This window comes from Hemiscyllium ocellatum, chromosome 24 (genome assembly GCF_020745735.1).
Source record: "Hemiscyllium ocellatum isolate sHemOce1 chromosome 24, sHemOce1.pat.X.cur, whole genome shotgun sequence".
NCBI lineage: Eukaryota > Metazoa > Chordata > Chondrichthyes > Orectolobiformes > Hemiscylliidae > Hemiscyllium > Hemiscyllium ocellatum.
Window position 1 is genome coordinate 43,945,520 of NC_083424.1, and position 17,887 is coordinate 43,963,406.

A 17,887-nucleotide genomic window follows, 5' to 3' on the forward strand; every position below is an offset into this window, starting at 1 on the left:
CTTGTGTTTATTTTAGCTTTCAGAGTAGAGCTGATTACCTAAGATAGTATTTAGTGTTTGCTTTGTTTGACTCTTGTAATAATAAAAAGTATCTTGTTTAAAAGCATGAAATCTTGTGGGTTCAGTCTTTTCATAAATGATGGGGATTTTGGATTTTCATTTTTATAGTTTCTGATCTCTACCAAGATGGCAAATAATGACTACTACATCTCCAGAAATATGGATTTCACAGTATTTCACAGATGGTGCATTATTTTGTACCACCTGCTCACCAGCCTCTGGGGAGAAGGAATTAGTTGTAATCTCCAAAATATATATTGTCAATGTTGCTATTGTGTCTAGTCCTGTGTTCCCTGTCTAACCTTACATGTGTCTTTGTTATCTGAAAAACAGGTTTCACATTTAAATTTCAGACAGATATTTCATACAGATTTAAAGTAATTAGTGGAATGATTAGAGGGGAACCTGAAGAGAAATGTTTTTAACTAGAGAGTGATGGCAATCTAGATGGCATTGCTTGAAAATATGGCCAATGTCTGAAGCAAGAATCACTTTAACAGGGAGGCAGTAGTGTTGCGGCAGTGCCACTGGACTAGTAATCCAAAGGGCTGGGCTGAATCTCAGGTAATTAAGAATTCAAGTCCCATTACTGCAGATGGAAAAATCTGAACTCAATTAATAAATCTGCAATTAGTCTAATGGTGACTAATCACGATTGTTGCAAAAATCCAGCTGATTCACCAATCAAAGTTCTGCAAGCAGAAACCAATGCATCTGCATGCTGATCAGCATCACCAATGTCTTTACCTCGTATGGACTATGTATGACACCAGACCAAATGACACCTTGCCCACGCTTAACTCTGAAATGATCAAATAAGCCACTTACTTGTAACTAACTGTTGCAAGGCTTTTGAAAAGGAATTAAAAGCAGAAGAAGCTAGGCACATAAAACAAAAGCAGCAATCCATGCTCTGTTGACCCTGTAAAGTCCTCCCTGCTACAACTGAGGGCTCACACCAAAATGGGGACAGCTGTCTCTGGGTAAGTCCTGTCTCACTGGCAACAAAGACTTGCCAGATCTGATTGCCATCAGATGCTATATCGTTGAGGTTGTTCAAAGAGAATACTAACTCTGAATTTGATGAAGTCTCATAGCATCAAGCCAAACCTGGGCACGGAAACGTCCTGTTGATTATGATGTCCTGTTGCTCCGTCAGCAAATGAATCAGGTCTCCTCAATGTTCAGCACCATTCAAGGGTCCTGAGCTGATAAGTACAAGTGCCAGGCAATGATCAGTGCCAACAAAAGAGAACATAATCACCTCCCAATGATATTATCCTCACTGAATCCCCCATCATCAATATCACACGGTTACCAGTTGACCACAAACTATATGAGCCACATAAACAATGTGGATGCAAGAACAGGTCAGCGGCCAGGGATTCTGAGATAAGCGCCCTATGCATCACCTTCATTGTTCACTCCCATTACCACTGACGGACAGAGGCACAGAGTAGGCTCCTTCAACTGCACCTTCCAATCCCATTACATTGACCACTTAGATGAATAAAGGCAGCAGATGCATGGGAGCATCAAGTTCATTCCCAAGCCAAACAACATCCTGACCTAGAATGCATCACAAATTCCTGACATCTGCAAAGGTCAAAATCCTGGAATTCCCTTTCTAACATCCAAAGGATAACAGTGGTTTGAGAAGGCACCACCACTTTTCTCAAAGGCAATTAGGAATTGATAGGTCTGACCGACCCAGTGATATTCATCCCATGAACGAATAAAAATAACTTACTTGGATATACATTTTAAATACCACAAGGGAAAGAGATATGTGATGCAGTGCATAGTGTCCCTACCTCTGAACCAGAGGTTCTGGATTTGAATGATTAGAACTTGATGATCAAGAAAATTATGTCCATAATGTGGTGAAACAGGGCAAGTATGAAGTTGCAAATCCTTCCAACACACCCCAATAGCAAGCAGGAAGAGCAGGACAGATTCCTAGGTAGCCATGTGCTGGAGCCTCTATCACCACAATCCATAACTCCTTACTACAAAGTGCATGACATGTTGCCACAACAAACTGTCATCTACAGTGAACTATCCCACACCGCACCGACATACATGGCTATGGTTTAAGAACTGGAAGATAGGAAAAGCTAGATAGTCTGTAGCATTCCATAATTTCTCTACTTTTTCACAAATTAAATATATTTAATTGCTTGAAATTTTCTTCAAAACTTAAACCACAGACACCCGAATTTTCCAAGTTATTCTTCTTTCAAGTTAACATACTTGAGACAGGATGATAAAGCTGCTATGTAGTGTCTGTACACAGGGTTGTTCTGACTGGTACTGAAAAGCCCGACAAATTAATTCCCTCACAATGTTTACATTACTACTAACTGTTACACGCTGACCAGATGGTCTCAGGATAAACTAATCCTTCTTTTCATCTACTGCCATATTTTGATTTGACCCATTTTTAATACAATTTAAACTCTGTGAAAATCAGTTTGGATGGGCCACCCTTCCCTGAGCTTTGAGCACTGCCTGGTCTTTAAGGTAAGTACACATTTTGACCTGTGCCGAAATTTCATTGGCCTGTCATGAAATAATTCTTATTTTATGATGGCTTTGTATCTAATAATTTTTGCGCACTTTGAAGGATGCAGAGATGTTTGGAATTTTTAAAAAAGATCTTTGAGAAAACATTGGATGTTTTTTTCAATAACACATTTCTTACAAACCACGTGTCTTCAGATAATTGCTGGTCTTTGTGACTTGAACTCACTTCAGGGAAAATACCAGATTGTTTTTATGACTGGTTTTTATGGCTGTTCTGCATTAACAGTGCGACACTTCCATTTCTGCTCAGTTACTTCTCCGGCAACCTGTATCTCTTTTCTAATGACTGAGTCTGCATTTCAATTGCTAAAGCTTTTCTTTTCATCTTTCAGATTTTACTAATGCAAGAGGTGCAGCAGTCTTGAGCAGGGCCAGCAGGGCATCATTGCTCAGAGAATAGGATAAAAGCTACTCAGAATTTATGGCATGTATTTGAGCAGCCTACCTCTACCTTGGCAAAATCCACACTGGTTATGCCACACTAAGGAATATGAGGTGTAAGTTAAAAAATTATAACTCATCAAAGGCATGTACATAATTGTTTGACAAACTGTTGCATTGTTACACTTCCTAGCTTTTATATATAATGGCACAAAAAATGATTAATTTGCACCACTTCCACATCATGGTCATTATTGCAACCCAAGTCTCAACTTACTCTTTTACTTGTCTCCTGATGAATGTCAACCCATTATGGAACCAATTATGCAGCTTTGCAATGGATGGCTCAGTGATTGAAGTGCATTTTCAATATGCCACTGGGTTGCTCAATGAAATGTTTGGTGGTAACAACTTTCACTGTAGTATTCTGGTGCATCATTGGCAAGGTTCCTCAGTGATGTCATGAGTTAGGTTTAAAGTGGGCATTCCTTATCTCCACTGAGTCAACTATTAAGTCTGTGCCCTGGGTGGGAAAAGTCTGGAATGTTGAACATTTGGACTCTGATGAATGAAAGTCCCTCGTGGTTTATAAACATTCCTGGTAGCTGTGGTTGGGCTTGTATTGTTGTGGGTGTGCAGACAATGGTAGTTCAGGGCCACAAACCCAGTCAGACAGGTGAAGCTGGAGTGTCTACTTATTCTGGTTTTGTAGTCACAGGAAATTTACATAATTGGTAAATAAGGTATCAGCATCCTGCTGTATGCATTTATATATAGCCATTGGGATTTCTTGGCAATGACTTAGGTTGTGCTCTGTAAGAATGCAGAGATGAGAAAGTTGCTCATTTTCAAAAGTTCAGCAAGAAGCTGTTCTTCATTTAGGAAGCTCCAAATGTCTGAGATTTTCACATCTGGGGGTGCGAACTGCAGAAGCACAGTCGTCTGAGAGGTCAAGGAAGGTAAGCTTCTGTTTGTAAACCCTGTGATGTGAAAAGTATCACCTGCAACTCTATCACCTCTCCTATGAACCTCCCTTTGCTGCACATGTGGTGATCCCACCACACATATCCTTGCTGCTGTCAGTAATGATCCCATTCTGATGTGCTGACAAACACATCCAAGAGGAAATATCAACTCAAGATCCTTCGAAACATCTATGTGCGCACAAGCATTCCCTGAAAGAGGGATTTTAGATAATGCTGTAATAAGTGAGTGTTTATTCAGATTGGACAGATGAATTTAATTACATATCTGAACTGGGGCTGAAACTCAACTCATCTTCATGAACCCATACTGGACAAGTTAAATTTGGAGCCAAGTTAAATACAGTTTAAAAACACAACATTAACATCTCTAAAGGACTTGATTCACACCAGTGAGTATTTTTTGTATTCTATTATTGAATCCCCACTTGTAAGCTTCTTAATGGCATCCAAGCCCATCTTTATTAAATCCAGACACAGACATCTCACAGTGAAGTTGCACTCGAAAAATCAAGTTCTTTAACTCCCACCCATCTGTTAACTTAAAATTCTAATGAATGACTAGAAAAACAAAACAGGCTCTACACGAACATTATCATTATTTACTCCTTAAAACATCAAGTCCACAAAATCTGTCTCTCCCTGGACCTACCAGTCTAATCATTAGATGAATTTACACAAAGACAAAGATTGTTCGCTTTCTCTAATATAAAAAGTAAGTTGTTAGCATTAAAAAAACAAAACACAACTTCAAATGCATAAAATGTAGTTGGATCTATACACTCTTCTAACCATTCTATTATTTTTCAATTTAATTTGACTTCTTGTTTAACTAAAATGTTGGTTTAATACAATTATAGAATCCCTACAGTGCAGAAAGAGGACATTTGGTGCATCAGGTTTGCACTGTCCCTCCGAAGGGCATCCCACCCTATCCCTATAAACCCCGCATTCCCCATGGCCAACCCACCTAGCCTGCACATCCCTGGGCACTATGAGCAATTTAGCACGGCCAATCCATTTAACTTGCACATCTCTGGACTGTGGGAGGAATCCAGAGCACCTGGGGAGAATGTGTAAACTCCACATAGATAGTCACCCAAGCCTGGATCAAATCCAGGTCCCTGGTGATGCGAGGAAGCAGTGCTAACCACTGAGTGACTATGCTGCTCTAAATTCTAACCCTTTGACTCTTTATTCAACCATTCACAGCAACTGTCAAACTTTCTGTAATATATTGATCAGATGCCCATTTTTAAATGGAGATCCACATTTTACGCAGTCATAATGTCTGAATTATACATCAATGAAGTGAGGGGCATAAAAACATACAAAGATCATCTGGAGCTGTCCCAAGACAATTAGGGCACTTATTGAGCATTCCCAATGGCTTGCCATATAAATGCCTTTAAATAATTTAGGAATGGAACTTATTACAGGAGTCTAAGAAAGTAGTAACATATACCAAATTATTCTCCCACTTGAAATAAAGGCTTTTGTATAAGATTCCCTGCTCTCTGATCCATTCCCCAGACAAGAGTGTGGAAGATGCTAAGCTGTTGGAAGTGCTGCTCCATTAGCCGTCATTCAGATGTGTACAACAGTCGTCCACATCTCACGAGGTAAGACGAGACTGGAGGTCAGCTCCTGTCCAAGATCAGGAATTTGTTGTGAAGGAAATATCATCAAGAAGTAATTGTGTAGGGAATTTGATCAGGAACTTGTGTCACAAATTCATACACCTTCATGCTGGAATACTTATACATGATGCATGTTTCAATCAAAACTATGCCAATGGACAACTACAGCACTTACTTTGTGAGCAATACTTGTTGCTGCCTCAGATGCTGCCAGTTTGGCCATTGCAGCTTCCTATAAAACAGGAAAAACATCAAAATTCAATTAGCGAGAAAACAGCTTTTCATACCATGCGGATAAGATACATTGTCTATACTTTATTACAACTTTCAATGCTATGATGAATGTTACTAGTCTGAAATGAACTCTGAAGTCTTTCAGGAATTTCTGTCTGATTTAACAAAGCACGTTGGGTACTCAGGAAGCTGCCCGATATCTGTTGGAGGATAGATTTACAGCAATGGCAACAAAGATTCAACTATACATTGGCCAAGACTGCTTGTGCACTTTTGTTCAAATGCTTTTGATCACCATGTTCAGTTTCAGGCCAGAGTCTGTCCCATGGCCTGCACAGACAGGCTGGGTGCTTAGTCTGCTTGTAACCCTGCTGCCAGCTCATTGCATTTGCTGCCAGTGATTTGTGTAGTGACACTACCTCATTTATTTCACAGCAAGTCAGGACTGCTGACAGCAACAGTGCTGCAATATTAAATAGGTGCAGCCAAATCTGTCTGTTTTATCCATAATGCAAGATGCAATGCTACAAGATTACCTTTGGAATGTTCTACGCTACAAACAGGTAACAAAAAACATAGACTTTTAAAAATGTCAAAGTGTCATTAATGCCACACAGACTTCAATATCCCTTAGAGCTGATGCCAGGAAATCAAGACTTCATTAAATTAAAATAAATAAAATACAGTAGTATAATACACTGCTATTCAAGATTGCCACCCAATTGGCACATAATGACCCAAAGTCAACTGGAATGTTGCCAAACTCCGATTAATAGCTCATACTCTGTACTACTCCAGTCCAACTCTGATCCCTGTATCATTACACAGCTTCAGTTTCTGTTTCTAATTCAACAGTATGCACAAGACACACATCATAGAGAGAAAAATATAACTTTTTAACGTATATTTATATTCAGTTCAAATCTCAAAAGACTACCATCTGGCTTCCTTTTTTAGATGCTGACTAATCTGCGTAATTCATATATGCCAACCATCAGCATTTCATAATGGGAATCAGCATATTTAAAACATTCTTTAATGGTATGTAGGCGCCACTGGCTGGGCAAGCATTTCTTGCCAGTCTCGCGTTGCCCTTGAGAAGGTGGTGGTGGTGGGCTGCTGCCTGGAACTGCTGCAGTCCATGTGCTGTGGGTTGACCCGTCAAGCTTTTACGGGAGGAAATTCTAGGATTTTGACCCTATCACAATGAAGCTGAAAATGTGTTGCTGGAAAAGCGCAGCAGGTCAGGCAGAATCCAAGGAGCAGGAGAATCGACGTTTCGGGCATAAGCCCTTCTCTCCTGCTCCTTGGATGCTGCCTGACCTGCTGCGCTTTTCCAGCAACACATTTTCAGCTCTGATCTCCAGCACCTGCAGTCCTCGCTTTCTCCTATCACAATGAAGGAATAGTGAGTGGCCTGAAGGAAAATTTCCAAGTCAGGATGGTGAGTGGCCTGAAGGGAAATTTCAGGTGGTGGTGTTTCAAAGTATCTGCTGACTGAATCCTTCTAGAAGATGGTCATCATAGGTTTGGAAGGTGCTGTCTATGAAGTCCTGGTGAATATCTACTGTGCATCTTGTAAATGATACACTACGCTGCACCTGAGTGTTGGTGGTGGAGGGAGTGGATGCTCATGGAAGGGATGCCAGTCAAACCAATTGCTTTGTTTTGGATAGTGTCGAGCTTCTTGAGTGTTGTTGGAGCTGCATTCATCCAGGTAAGTGGAGAATATTCCATCATATTCCTGACCTGTGCCTCGTAGGTGGTGGACAGGCTTTGGAGAGTCAGGAGGTGAGTTACTTGTGGCAGGATTCCTAGCCTTTGACGTGTTCTTGCAGCCATCACATGGCTAGTTCAGTTCAGTTTTAGTGAGTTGCTTAGTTGTCCATCATCATTGATAACTGGGATGTGGCAGATGGCAGAGTTTAGATCTGATATGTTAGTTGTGGAATTGCTTAGCCTTATCTATCATTTGCTGCTTATGCTGTTTGGCACTCAGAATAGTCTATGCTGTGTACAAATTGGCTGCCATCTTCCCCTATAATATAATTGTACTCAATTGGCCTTGAAGTGCTTTGAAACATTCTGAGGTTATGAAAAGTACTTTAAAAAAAGCACATTCTTTTTTTTCTCCACAAGAGATTATCTATTTCGTTGAAAGCTATCCACATACGCCAACTTATTCTTCACCATTTGTAGTACCATCTCAAAACACAACACTTCGTAATAAAAATTATGTGTAGTTTACTGGCAAATAATCCTTATCGTGGGTATAGCAGCACTTTTCTAACATGTGCTGAAAATGTTATTGTAATTGTGGATTATATCTAGCTACAATTCTTTATCGATAAACTCAGGCCACACAGGGAAACACTGCACCTTATTTTCCATTAAAGGCAATCAGGACTTTGAAAGGGCAAGGCACGCTTATGTTGATGACTGAAAATGCTGTGAATGTACGCAGGCAAAATTGCAACTGGCAGTGCAGTGCAATGCCAGCTCAGTTTGTCAAATTCTTTTGCCTAAATCCTCTCAATTTTAATGCCCACAATCCAAATAATGGTACTTTCTGATCTAATAAATAAAACAAGCCTGACAATCAGTCTTCCAACCTCTCACAAAGGCAGACAATAAACCACAACTCGGCAAAGTTACCGATTTAGATGTTTCACCAATTAAATTCATTCTGCAGAGAGAAGGTTCAGCTTGACCTTGAATTCTAATCACAGCTTTAAAAGGAATTGACTTACTGAGAGCGAGTTATCTTCCTTGATCGCATATAATCCAAATACCAATCAGGAAACTGAACTGCTCAGCTGCCAAGAAATGTTACAGAATATAAAATGTTGCTTTTCTAACACAAGTTCAAGATTTTTGGCCAAAGAAGCTAATGTTTCGGAGATGGCATGCATTTCATTCTGGGCTGGGTGGTTTAATATTTCTAATTCCAGGATAACATGCGCATTGCACTCTCCCACAATAAAAGTTTACATGATTATGAGCTAGTTATATCTGACAGTTATCACTACAGGGCCCTTCCACTGTAGTTAGTGTCAGCTTTGGCTCAGTTGAATTGAATTAGGTTTGATGGTCACACATACTCACGTGGGTAGATGAAAAGTTTACAAGTCGCCACTTACGGCGCCATCTTGGATACAAAGGTACCTGGGTACAGAATCTTAGGTTCAAGGCAGGAAAATAAGAAAGCATTACAGTCTTTCTTATTAAAAAGTGGAAAAACAAAGAAACACAGTTAGAAGTTCAACACCAGAGTCCATATGCAACTTATACTGGGCTCACATTCCCCACAAGGGCTCCATCTTTTCTGAGCTGGGCTTGACCTCACCCTGCCCGTGCCTTGGACTGCCTGTTCCACTCTCGCCAATGGCTACCTTTGGCTGCCGACTCCCGCTCTCCCTCTGGAGTGTCGGTCTGGTATTGTTCCAGGCCCCCAGCTGTTTCCATGCTCCAGACCCACTATGTCGCCAGCTCTGCCTGGACATGCCAGCCGCCTCACAGCCAGAGCCCCCAGCTGCTGCTGTCGCCGCTGCTGCCTTCAGAAGGTGAGGAGAGAAATGAAAAACTGAGAAAAACAGAAAGAGGAAAGCAAGAAAACAAGAAAGAAAAGCTGACAGAGCCGATGAGCTCCAGCTCTGGAGCCCTCCTCCATTGCCATCTTGGCAAGATCAATGTCGTTAGCACTATTGCTGGTGGGTCAGAGGTTTGAATCCCATTTCAGAGACTTCAGTAAAATCGAGGCTAGCAGCCCAGTGCTGATAAAGCTGCACTGCCAAGGGTGCCATATTTTTGAAGAAGTATTAAACGAGGCCCCATTTATATTTCGGATGGCATAAAAGATGCCATAGCACTTTAAAGAAGAGCAGGGTGTTCTTCCAAGTGTCAATGTTATCCTTCATCCAACTTTCTAAAAATAGTTTCTCTGATCATTAACAGATTGCAGTTTGTGGAATAGTGCCACCTGTAAATTGGTGTCTTGCTTCAAAAAACCTTTAATTGGAAGTAAAGCAATTTGGGATGTCCTGAGATTGGAAAAGTGGTTTTCAATTACAACTCTTTTTCCTCATATCATCCAAATTAAAATACATTGGAGATACAAAGTCAATTCCAGGAGGCAGTCTTACACAGGCTGCAGTATAATTTACAGATTTTTAAGACTCAACTGGCAGGTTGAGTCTTTGGGCGCTTGTGAACGCAAGCTCACTGTTCTGAGATGGTGTCTGAATATACATTTTGGTCACTCAGTCAAATGTTGCTCAGAGGTAACTTTTATCTTGAATTGCTATGTATTGTGTAAATAATGCTCTTAGTTCTGTGACAGAACAAGAGAATCCAGCAGTTGTTAGGCAGAAACAAGTATCTCACTAGTTTCACTGCTCTGCTCTTTCTCTGACCTAGCCAATTTGTCCATTTCACCTATGCATCCAACTCCTTTTGGAATTTGCAGAATGTTCAATCATTTCTAATTGCTGCAGATGTAGACCTGAATTCACATGGCAAAAGGACACCATCATCTTAATATTATTGAGCTGGAACAGAGAATAGAGCATTTACATAACAGTCCTTGAATAACTGAAAGAAACATGATTTTTAGAATAGCTCCCAGCTTACATATGGAAGTAAGATACATCAAATGCTTGAAGATTTATGACAGCAGATATAAGCATCTTCTCAGCATTGTTACAAGCCTGTTCAATGACTCATTGATTGGGAAGGTGGCAGAACTACTGAATGCTGAGAATAGGAAATACCTTATTGTGGCAGACTAATTGTGTCTCTGCTGTTCAGGCAAGGTAACAGGATAATATGTTAATATAACAAGTTATAGTTAGAAGAAAACAGGTAATGATTGTTAACTGATAAACTAGATATAAAAAGGGGGAACAATAGAGAAAATTTGGGGGCCTGAAAAGAGGAGAACGCCATATTTGATGGGTTTTTTTTCCCCTTGGACCTGTTCATGTTCAGCTTCTCCAATGGGCTTAACACGAAAGACATTATTTTAATTATCGGGTTTGGATGAGATCCCTTCATCCCTTGTGCTGTTATTCCATGGGACGTAACTGGACAGTTAACAGCTCAAATTTGGATTAAAGTTATTTTTGTCTTGCCTGAGTGTTAACCTCCACTGCTAATTGCAATCAATTTTCTGGGCTAATCTGATAACTATTCATGATTCCCAGTGCAAACCCAGGTAGACCTAGAGATGACAGTAGAGAAAACTCCCTGCATGTCAAATTTGAAGGAAAAGGGACAGTTTAACCATGAGTGTCACAAGGAGAAAAAAAGTTAGAAAGAATCTGAAGAATATGAAAGGTAGTTTGAATCATCAATATCCTTAGCTGAGGCTAAAAAAGCTGGGGATGAAGAAGTGTTGAAATCACTGTAGTGAAAGGGGTTTCCAAATGCAGCCATGACTGTGACCACACAGTCTAGCATCTGCAGTCCTTTTTGCTGACTGTTGAAATAAAGGTGTTGCTACATTTGATGTTATTCAAAAAAAACCATCCTATAGAGTCATACAACATGGAAACAGGCCCTTTGGTCCAACTAGTCCAGGCTGACCACGTTCCCAAACTAAACTCGTCCCATTTGCCTGTGTTTGACCCATATCCCTCCAAACTTATCCAAATGTTTTTTAAACGTTTTAACAGTACCTGCATCTACCACTTTCTCTGGCAGTTCATTGCACTCACAAACCACTATCTGTGTAAAAAGGTTGCCCCTCATGTCCTTTTTAAATCGTTCTCCTCTCATCTTAAAAATATGCCCCTAGTTTTGAATTCCCCCACCCTGGGGGAAAAGATCCTTACTCTTCACCTTATATACACCCATCATGATTTTATAAACCTCGATGAGGTCACCACTGAACCTCTTATGCTCCAGTTAAAATAAATCTCAGCCTATCTAGCCTATTTTTATAACTCAAACGCTCCATATCCTGGTAAATTCTTTCTGAACTCTCTCCAATTTAATAATATCCTTCCAATAACAGGGTGACCAGAACTGCAGCACTCCAGATGAGGCCTCACCAATGTCCTGTACAATGGTCAACCCTGAAAGTTCTATTCCTGTACACATGAAAATACATTGTAATGGCGGAACTGAACTGGCACATTTTGGTATCTATCCCTGTGCTGATCCAACCTGAAAAATATATGTTCTGATTCTCAATCCAAGACAGTTAGGGGCATTATGACGAGTGTATCAATGTAGGTTTGACAGTGGCTGGTGATCACTCTGGGATATCTTCCTCGTGGTTTCTTTTGAGAAAGTTCGACCAAAAGGTTCTGCCAAAGGTCACATCCATGCAAATGTAGGGGTACAGGTGTAGGGGTACAGAATATCACAATCAAATCTTGAAAACTGTTAACTGTCCAGTTATGTTCCACAGCAAGACAGCTCAAGGGATAGGAGGATCACCACTGACAAACTCTCATGCCCCCATTTCCATGGCAATGAAAGTTGAGTTGTTTCTACATCAGGTGCCTGATCCATCTGATTATAACTTCAATTCAATGGATAGACTGACCAAACCAGGGCCATTCTCCACAGAAAAAGAAGGCTGAATGGAGATTTGTTAGAGGAGTCCAAAATCATGAGAGAGATGTGCACTTAGGTGGAAGTCACTCCTCTTAGTTGAATGGTGAAGGAATAGAGCACATCTGTTTAAGATGCTTGGTAAAAGAACCAGAACAAATACAAGAAAAAATATTTTTACACAGCGAGTGGTTAGGGTCTGGAACGCATTGCTGGAGGCTGACTCAATCACGGCCTTTAAAAATGAATTGAATAAATATCTGAACCAAACAAAAATCACAGGATCAAATGGAAAAGATGAGGCTGTGGGATGGGCTGAGTGGCTCCTAGGAGAAGCTGGCTTAGATACAAAGGCCAAATGACCTCCTTCTGTTCTGTAACCATTCTCGGATTAATTGTATTATGCCATTACACTTCCCCTCCCCACCCCCCAAATTCCAGGCTAGTGCAAAAGTCACTTTTAAAAACCATGTGAAATCCAGGAGACTGAAGCCTAGAAATGTTTTGGCACTTTATTCATGTTTCAGCAATAAAATGAGGTCCAGGTTTCCAATATGGAAAGCTACATATTTCTGTATGTTCCATGCCACCTTTACACTGGTTTGGATACATTACTTACGCAAATAGAAATCCTAAAATCTGTTTTAGTACTCCTTCCAAGGCTATGCTGGCCCAACACAGCAAGCATTGGGCCAGTTCTTACAACATAGACATGTCTACTCATGGCCTATATGGTAATCAATCAGCCAGCAGACTCTGCTATCCAATCACAATTCCAAAAAATTCTGCTCGAATCTTGAAAATGTTTCCGTGAGTGTACCGCAAAGAAATATTGAGAACTAACGATTTACTTCTATGTCAATCCTTACGCCTACCAATTTGTTCTCAAATAGCGTATGTTCCACTGTTCTTTGAATGGGGGGAGAACTTATTTTTAAACTCGATGAATACAGTCCTGATAAGCCTGCACAAAGCCTCTTAGAGTTTTAGAACATCCATAAATTCTGCCTGAGGAAGCTCGTGCAGTAACTGTGAAAGTTCCTGCTGTTTGAATGTTTCAGCAATTCTACACAAAAGCCTTCAGATGGATGCCTTGCTATTATCTACAGTAGATGCTGGTATGAACTGCAAAGTACTTACACAAAGACGGCTCTGTAAAATTCAATGCAATCCTCATGGAAATGCCAGAGACTTTGAATTTATAGCTGTTATAATAAATAGCGACACTGGCTCTGTTGTGTCAGAAATACCTTTCAGGAGGAACTCCGATGACTCGAAACAACTAATAAAGGTTGTGACAGCTGTAAAGAGAGAACAGGTAGGGAGGTGGGCAACTACACAGACAACATCACTTTAAGTGAAACAAAAGCAAGTATTGTTGAGTGATGTGCCATGCAGCTGCCTCCTGAGCACTGAGCTGGGTCTGACAGAGGAACAATTAGACAAGGGGAGTGTGCATACAGCTGTGTGCTGGAACTGGGCACACAGCCAGAGCAGATGGTTGTTCAAAGCTACATCTTAAAAAAAAGCCGTGAACTGAAGACAGTTACTTAGATCATTTTCTATTTGAATAATGACTGACTTAATGAGTTATCGATCACTGTGTTTGCTCTGTGGCAAGCAAACTGGTTCTTCAGGGTCACAGGAAGAATTGTTGCCTTGTGGCATCGAATTCTCAAACAGGGCCAGAAATGCTTTTTTACCCATCAGCTCGTACGTCAAATTTCGACTTTCCATGTTTCAGCACAGTCTAAACCTGAATTAACTCAAGCGTTCTGCTTCCCTCTTAAACTTAACATAAGAAATAGGAACAGGAGTAGGCCATTCATCCTTCCAAATCCACTCAGGCATTCAATGTGACCATGGTCATGCCTTCTCAAAAAGCATTTTCATCAATTATCCATATGTCCTTTTATACTTTAATATGTAGAAACTGATCAATCTCAGTCATGACCATAGTCAGTCACCAAGGCTCTGCAGCTCTCTGGGGCAGAACATTTCTAAGAACCACTAGTCTCCGAATGAAGGAACTCCCCCTAATCTCAGAATGAAATAGCCTGTCCCCTATTCTCAGTCAGTGGTTTCTACCCACCTCCCCCACCTATTCCAGGGTAAATGCAGAAAGGATAATCCTGACAACTGGGAAGTTTAGAATCGGGTGGGTCACAGTCTAAGGATGAGAGACAGACCATTCAGGACTGAGATGAGGAGAGATTTCTTCACCCACTGAGTGGTGAACCTGTGGAGTGCTCTGCCACAGAAAGGGGTTGAGGCTGAACCAATGAATGTTTTCAAGAAGGGGTTAGAAATAGTTCTTAGTGTTAAAGGGATGAAAGGATGTGGGGAGAAAGTGACAACAGGGACTGATACGAATAATCAAAGGGCTGAATGGCCTGTTTATATTCTCTGTTTCCACGTTTCTCCACGTTGGGTTCTGTCTGCAAATGCCTTTGCCAAGTTAGCTTCCCCTTGCAATGTCTCTGCATCCTCATCAGAACTCTCACTTCCAGTTTTGTGTCATCTGCAAATTTGAGGATATTACTATTAACCCCAAATCCAAATCATTTATTTAGGTTGTGAATAGCTAGGGAGTGAGCACTGATCTGAATGTCCTTCAGGGAAGGAAACTGCCATCCTTACCTAGTCTGGCCTACATGTGACTCCAGACCCACAGCAATGTGGTTGACTCTTACCTGCCCTCTGGGCAATTAGGGTTGAGCAATAAATGCTGGCCTAGCCAGCACTGCCATCATCCTGTGAATGAGTAAAGGTCAAAGAAATGCTAATATTAAAATTGAAAATTAGATCATCAAAGCTGTTGGGTGAGGTTCATTTCTTCGGCTGTGGTGAATTGTGTTACAGTAACACAGCAATTATCGGACAGACAGAGGGAGAGAGAGACGCACACACCACAAAGTCAAAGCTTTTTGTCTTGCACTCATCAGACCTGGTTGCAAGAAGCCAAAGTTTGGTAGGGAGCACCACTTTATTCAGCTCGAAATGGATTGCTGATTAGCTGTTAGTCATGATGATGAAACAGCATGAAAAGACAGTGTGAATGATACAGTTTGAGAGAGGTGCCAAGAACAGAGGGACCTGAAGGTGCTTATTTATAAATCCTTGAAGGTGACAGGGTAACTCAATGAAACGGTTAAGCAATTGCATAGAATATTAATAAAATACTGTAGATGTTGGGAATCTAAAATAAAATAAGAGAATGCTGGAGAAACTCAACAGGTCTGGCAATGTCAGTGGAGAGAGAAACACAGTTAATGTTTCACATCCAAATATAGCCCTTCTTCAGAACTTCTCTGATTTCTCCAGCACTTTCTATTTTTATTACATGGAATGCTTAGCCTTGTAAACAAAGGCTTTGAACATGAAAACAAAGAGGTCATGCAAACCCTTACAAATCACTAGTTAAGCCTCAGCTGGATATTATGTACAATTATATCAAGGATGAGGGTCATCATTTGTGTGGGGACTCTGGCAAATGTGAGGTTAGAGAAGCAAAGGATAAGACAGACATGATAGAGATGTTCAAAATCACAAGGTTTTGAACAGAGCAAAAACGGAGAAGCTGTCTCCTTGGTAATGGGTCCGTAACCAGGGATCAGAGATTTCTGCACAATTACATAGGCTTATACAGCACTGCGTAAGGCCATTTGGTCAGTTCATATCAGTACAATGCTCCATTCAATCCTCTGCCCATCATTCCTAAGCTAAAATCTATCATTATAACCTTGCCTCTCTTTCATATGCTTGGCCAATTTCCTCTTCTCTCTGGTACTGTTGAACCAAGTTCATTGAACTCATCACTCACTAATATTGATGGCTTCTAGCAATGCACTTACCCACAAGAGAAAACATTCTATCCATTCCATCAAAACCTTCCATAATCTTAAAGAACTCTGTTAAAGGACCTATCACCTTTTTCAATAAAAGAGATCCAGCCTGCCAATCCATTCTTAAAATGTAAAGTCTTGCATTTCATCACATCACTTGTATAAGCCTTTGATTCACACTCTCCAGTCTTTTTATCTTTTTTGTAATTCAGCCATTGCACACTGTGATCTTTGGTTCAGTCTAACCCACCTTTGAAACAAGTTTAACATAACTTCGGTAATTGCACCCTCTAGAGCAGAGGGGACTTGAACATCCCTCTAGAGCAGACTTCCCAGTCCAGAGGCAGGGACACTATCCACTGCACCACAAGAGGGTCCCAACAAGTCTGCTTTCACCTATTTTTCGAATCAACCAGTTCAGCGATGTTGTTCCACACCTCTGGCAACTTGAATCCGGGGCTCCCAGACCCCCTGAACTAGAGGTTGGGACACTATCACTGTGCCACAAGAAGGCAACAAATCTGCTTTAATTTTTAAAAAATGTTACCTATTTTTCTAGTCAACCCATTCAGAGATGTTCAGTAACTGTAACATCCTTCTGTAATTTGTTGCCTTTCTACATTGTTATTAACTATCCCACCCCCATTCCACCAATTTGATGATGTCAGCAAATTTATAAATCATGTTTTTGATTTCAAGGTCCAATTCATTAATAAAAATTGTGAAGAGCTTTATTTTCCGCACTAATCCTTGTGGAACATCACATCCCATTTTCAGCCACTTGGAACACCTATCCTTGACTTCCAACCTTCGCTTTCTTTCTCGAAGGCACCTCATCAACCACTCTGCCACTCGTCCCCAAGTTCTACAGATTTAAAATGATTGGTAAAAGAACTAGAGCAGAAATGATTTCGCACTCCCCCCTGTTCTAGCATGCACTGCCTGAAAGAATAGTGAAACCCGATTCCACAGAAACCTTCAAAAAGCAATTGAACAGTACTTGGAGAGATTTAATTTTCAGGGTTTTGGAAAACAGCTGATGTGTAGGATGGAAGCAGTCAACTCTAAAAGAGTCTAACAAACACTGTTGGCTGAATGGTCTTATTTGCTATAAATTACATGATTTAGCATTCATCCCTGGTGTGGTATTTTGTTGTACAGTCTGTGCAAGTTCAGGTTTTGTCCCTGGTCAGGCCTGTGCTGAATTAATAGATTCGGTTGGGTTAGTAGCACAGCGTCTGTTGAGGCAATGCTGTACTGTAGGAGGTGCTATATTTTAGATGAGATGTTAAGCAAACTCCTGTTACCCTCTTGGGTGGATGTAAAAAGATCACTTGCCACTATTTGAAGAGAAGTAGTGGAATCCTCCTGGAGTCCTGGCCATTTGTATCTATCAGCTAACACTTCAAGCAGAATATCTAGTCATTTTTTTCCACTGCTGGTTGTGTGGAAATTGCTTGCTGCATTTGTTACATTTTGACCTCGGTTCAGAAATATCGCTTGTAAATGGTTTTGAAAAATCGTGACCTTGTGAAAAGTTTTATGTAAAATACAGGTCTTTCTTTCATTCTCCTAAAGAGGAAAAAAATGTCATCCAGTG

General features: G+C 40.6%; 1 protein-coding gene across 3 annotated transcripts in view; it reads right to left on the reverse strand.

The window, feature by feature from the left end:
• Positions 1–17,887, reverse strand: part of acads (acyl-CoA dehydrogenase short chain) — a 190,530-nt gene that overhangs the window by 13,019 nt on the left and 159,624 nt on the right. For all 3 annotated transcript variants that reach the window (XM_060843729.1, XM_060843728.1, XM_060843727.1), the window contains one exon: positions 5,826–5,882. In XM_060843729.1, the coding sequence (XP_060699712.1) occupies positions 5,826–5,882 (57 nt within the window). The remainder of the gene's footprint in view (positions 1–5,825; positions 5,883–17,887) is intronic.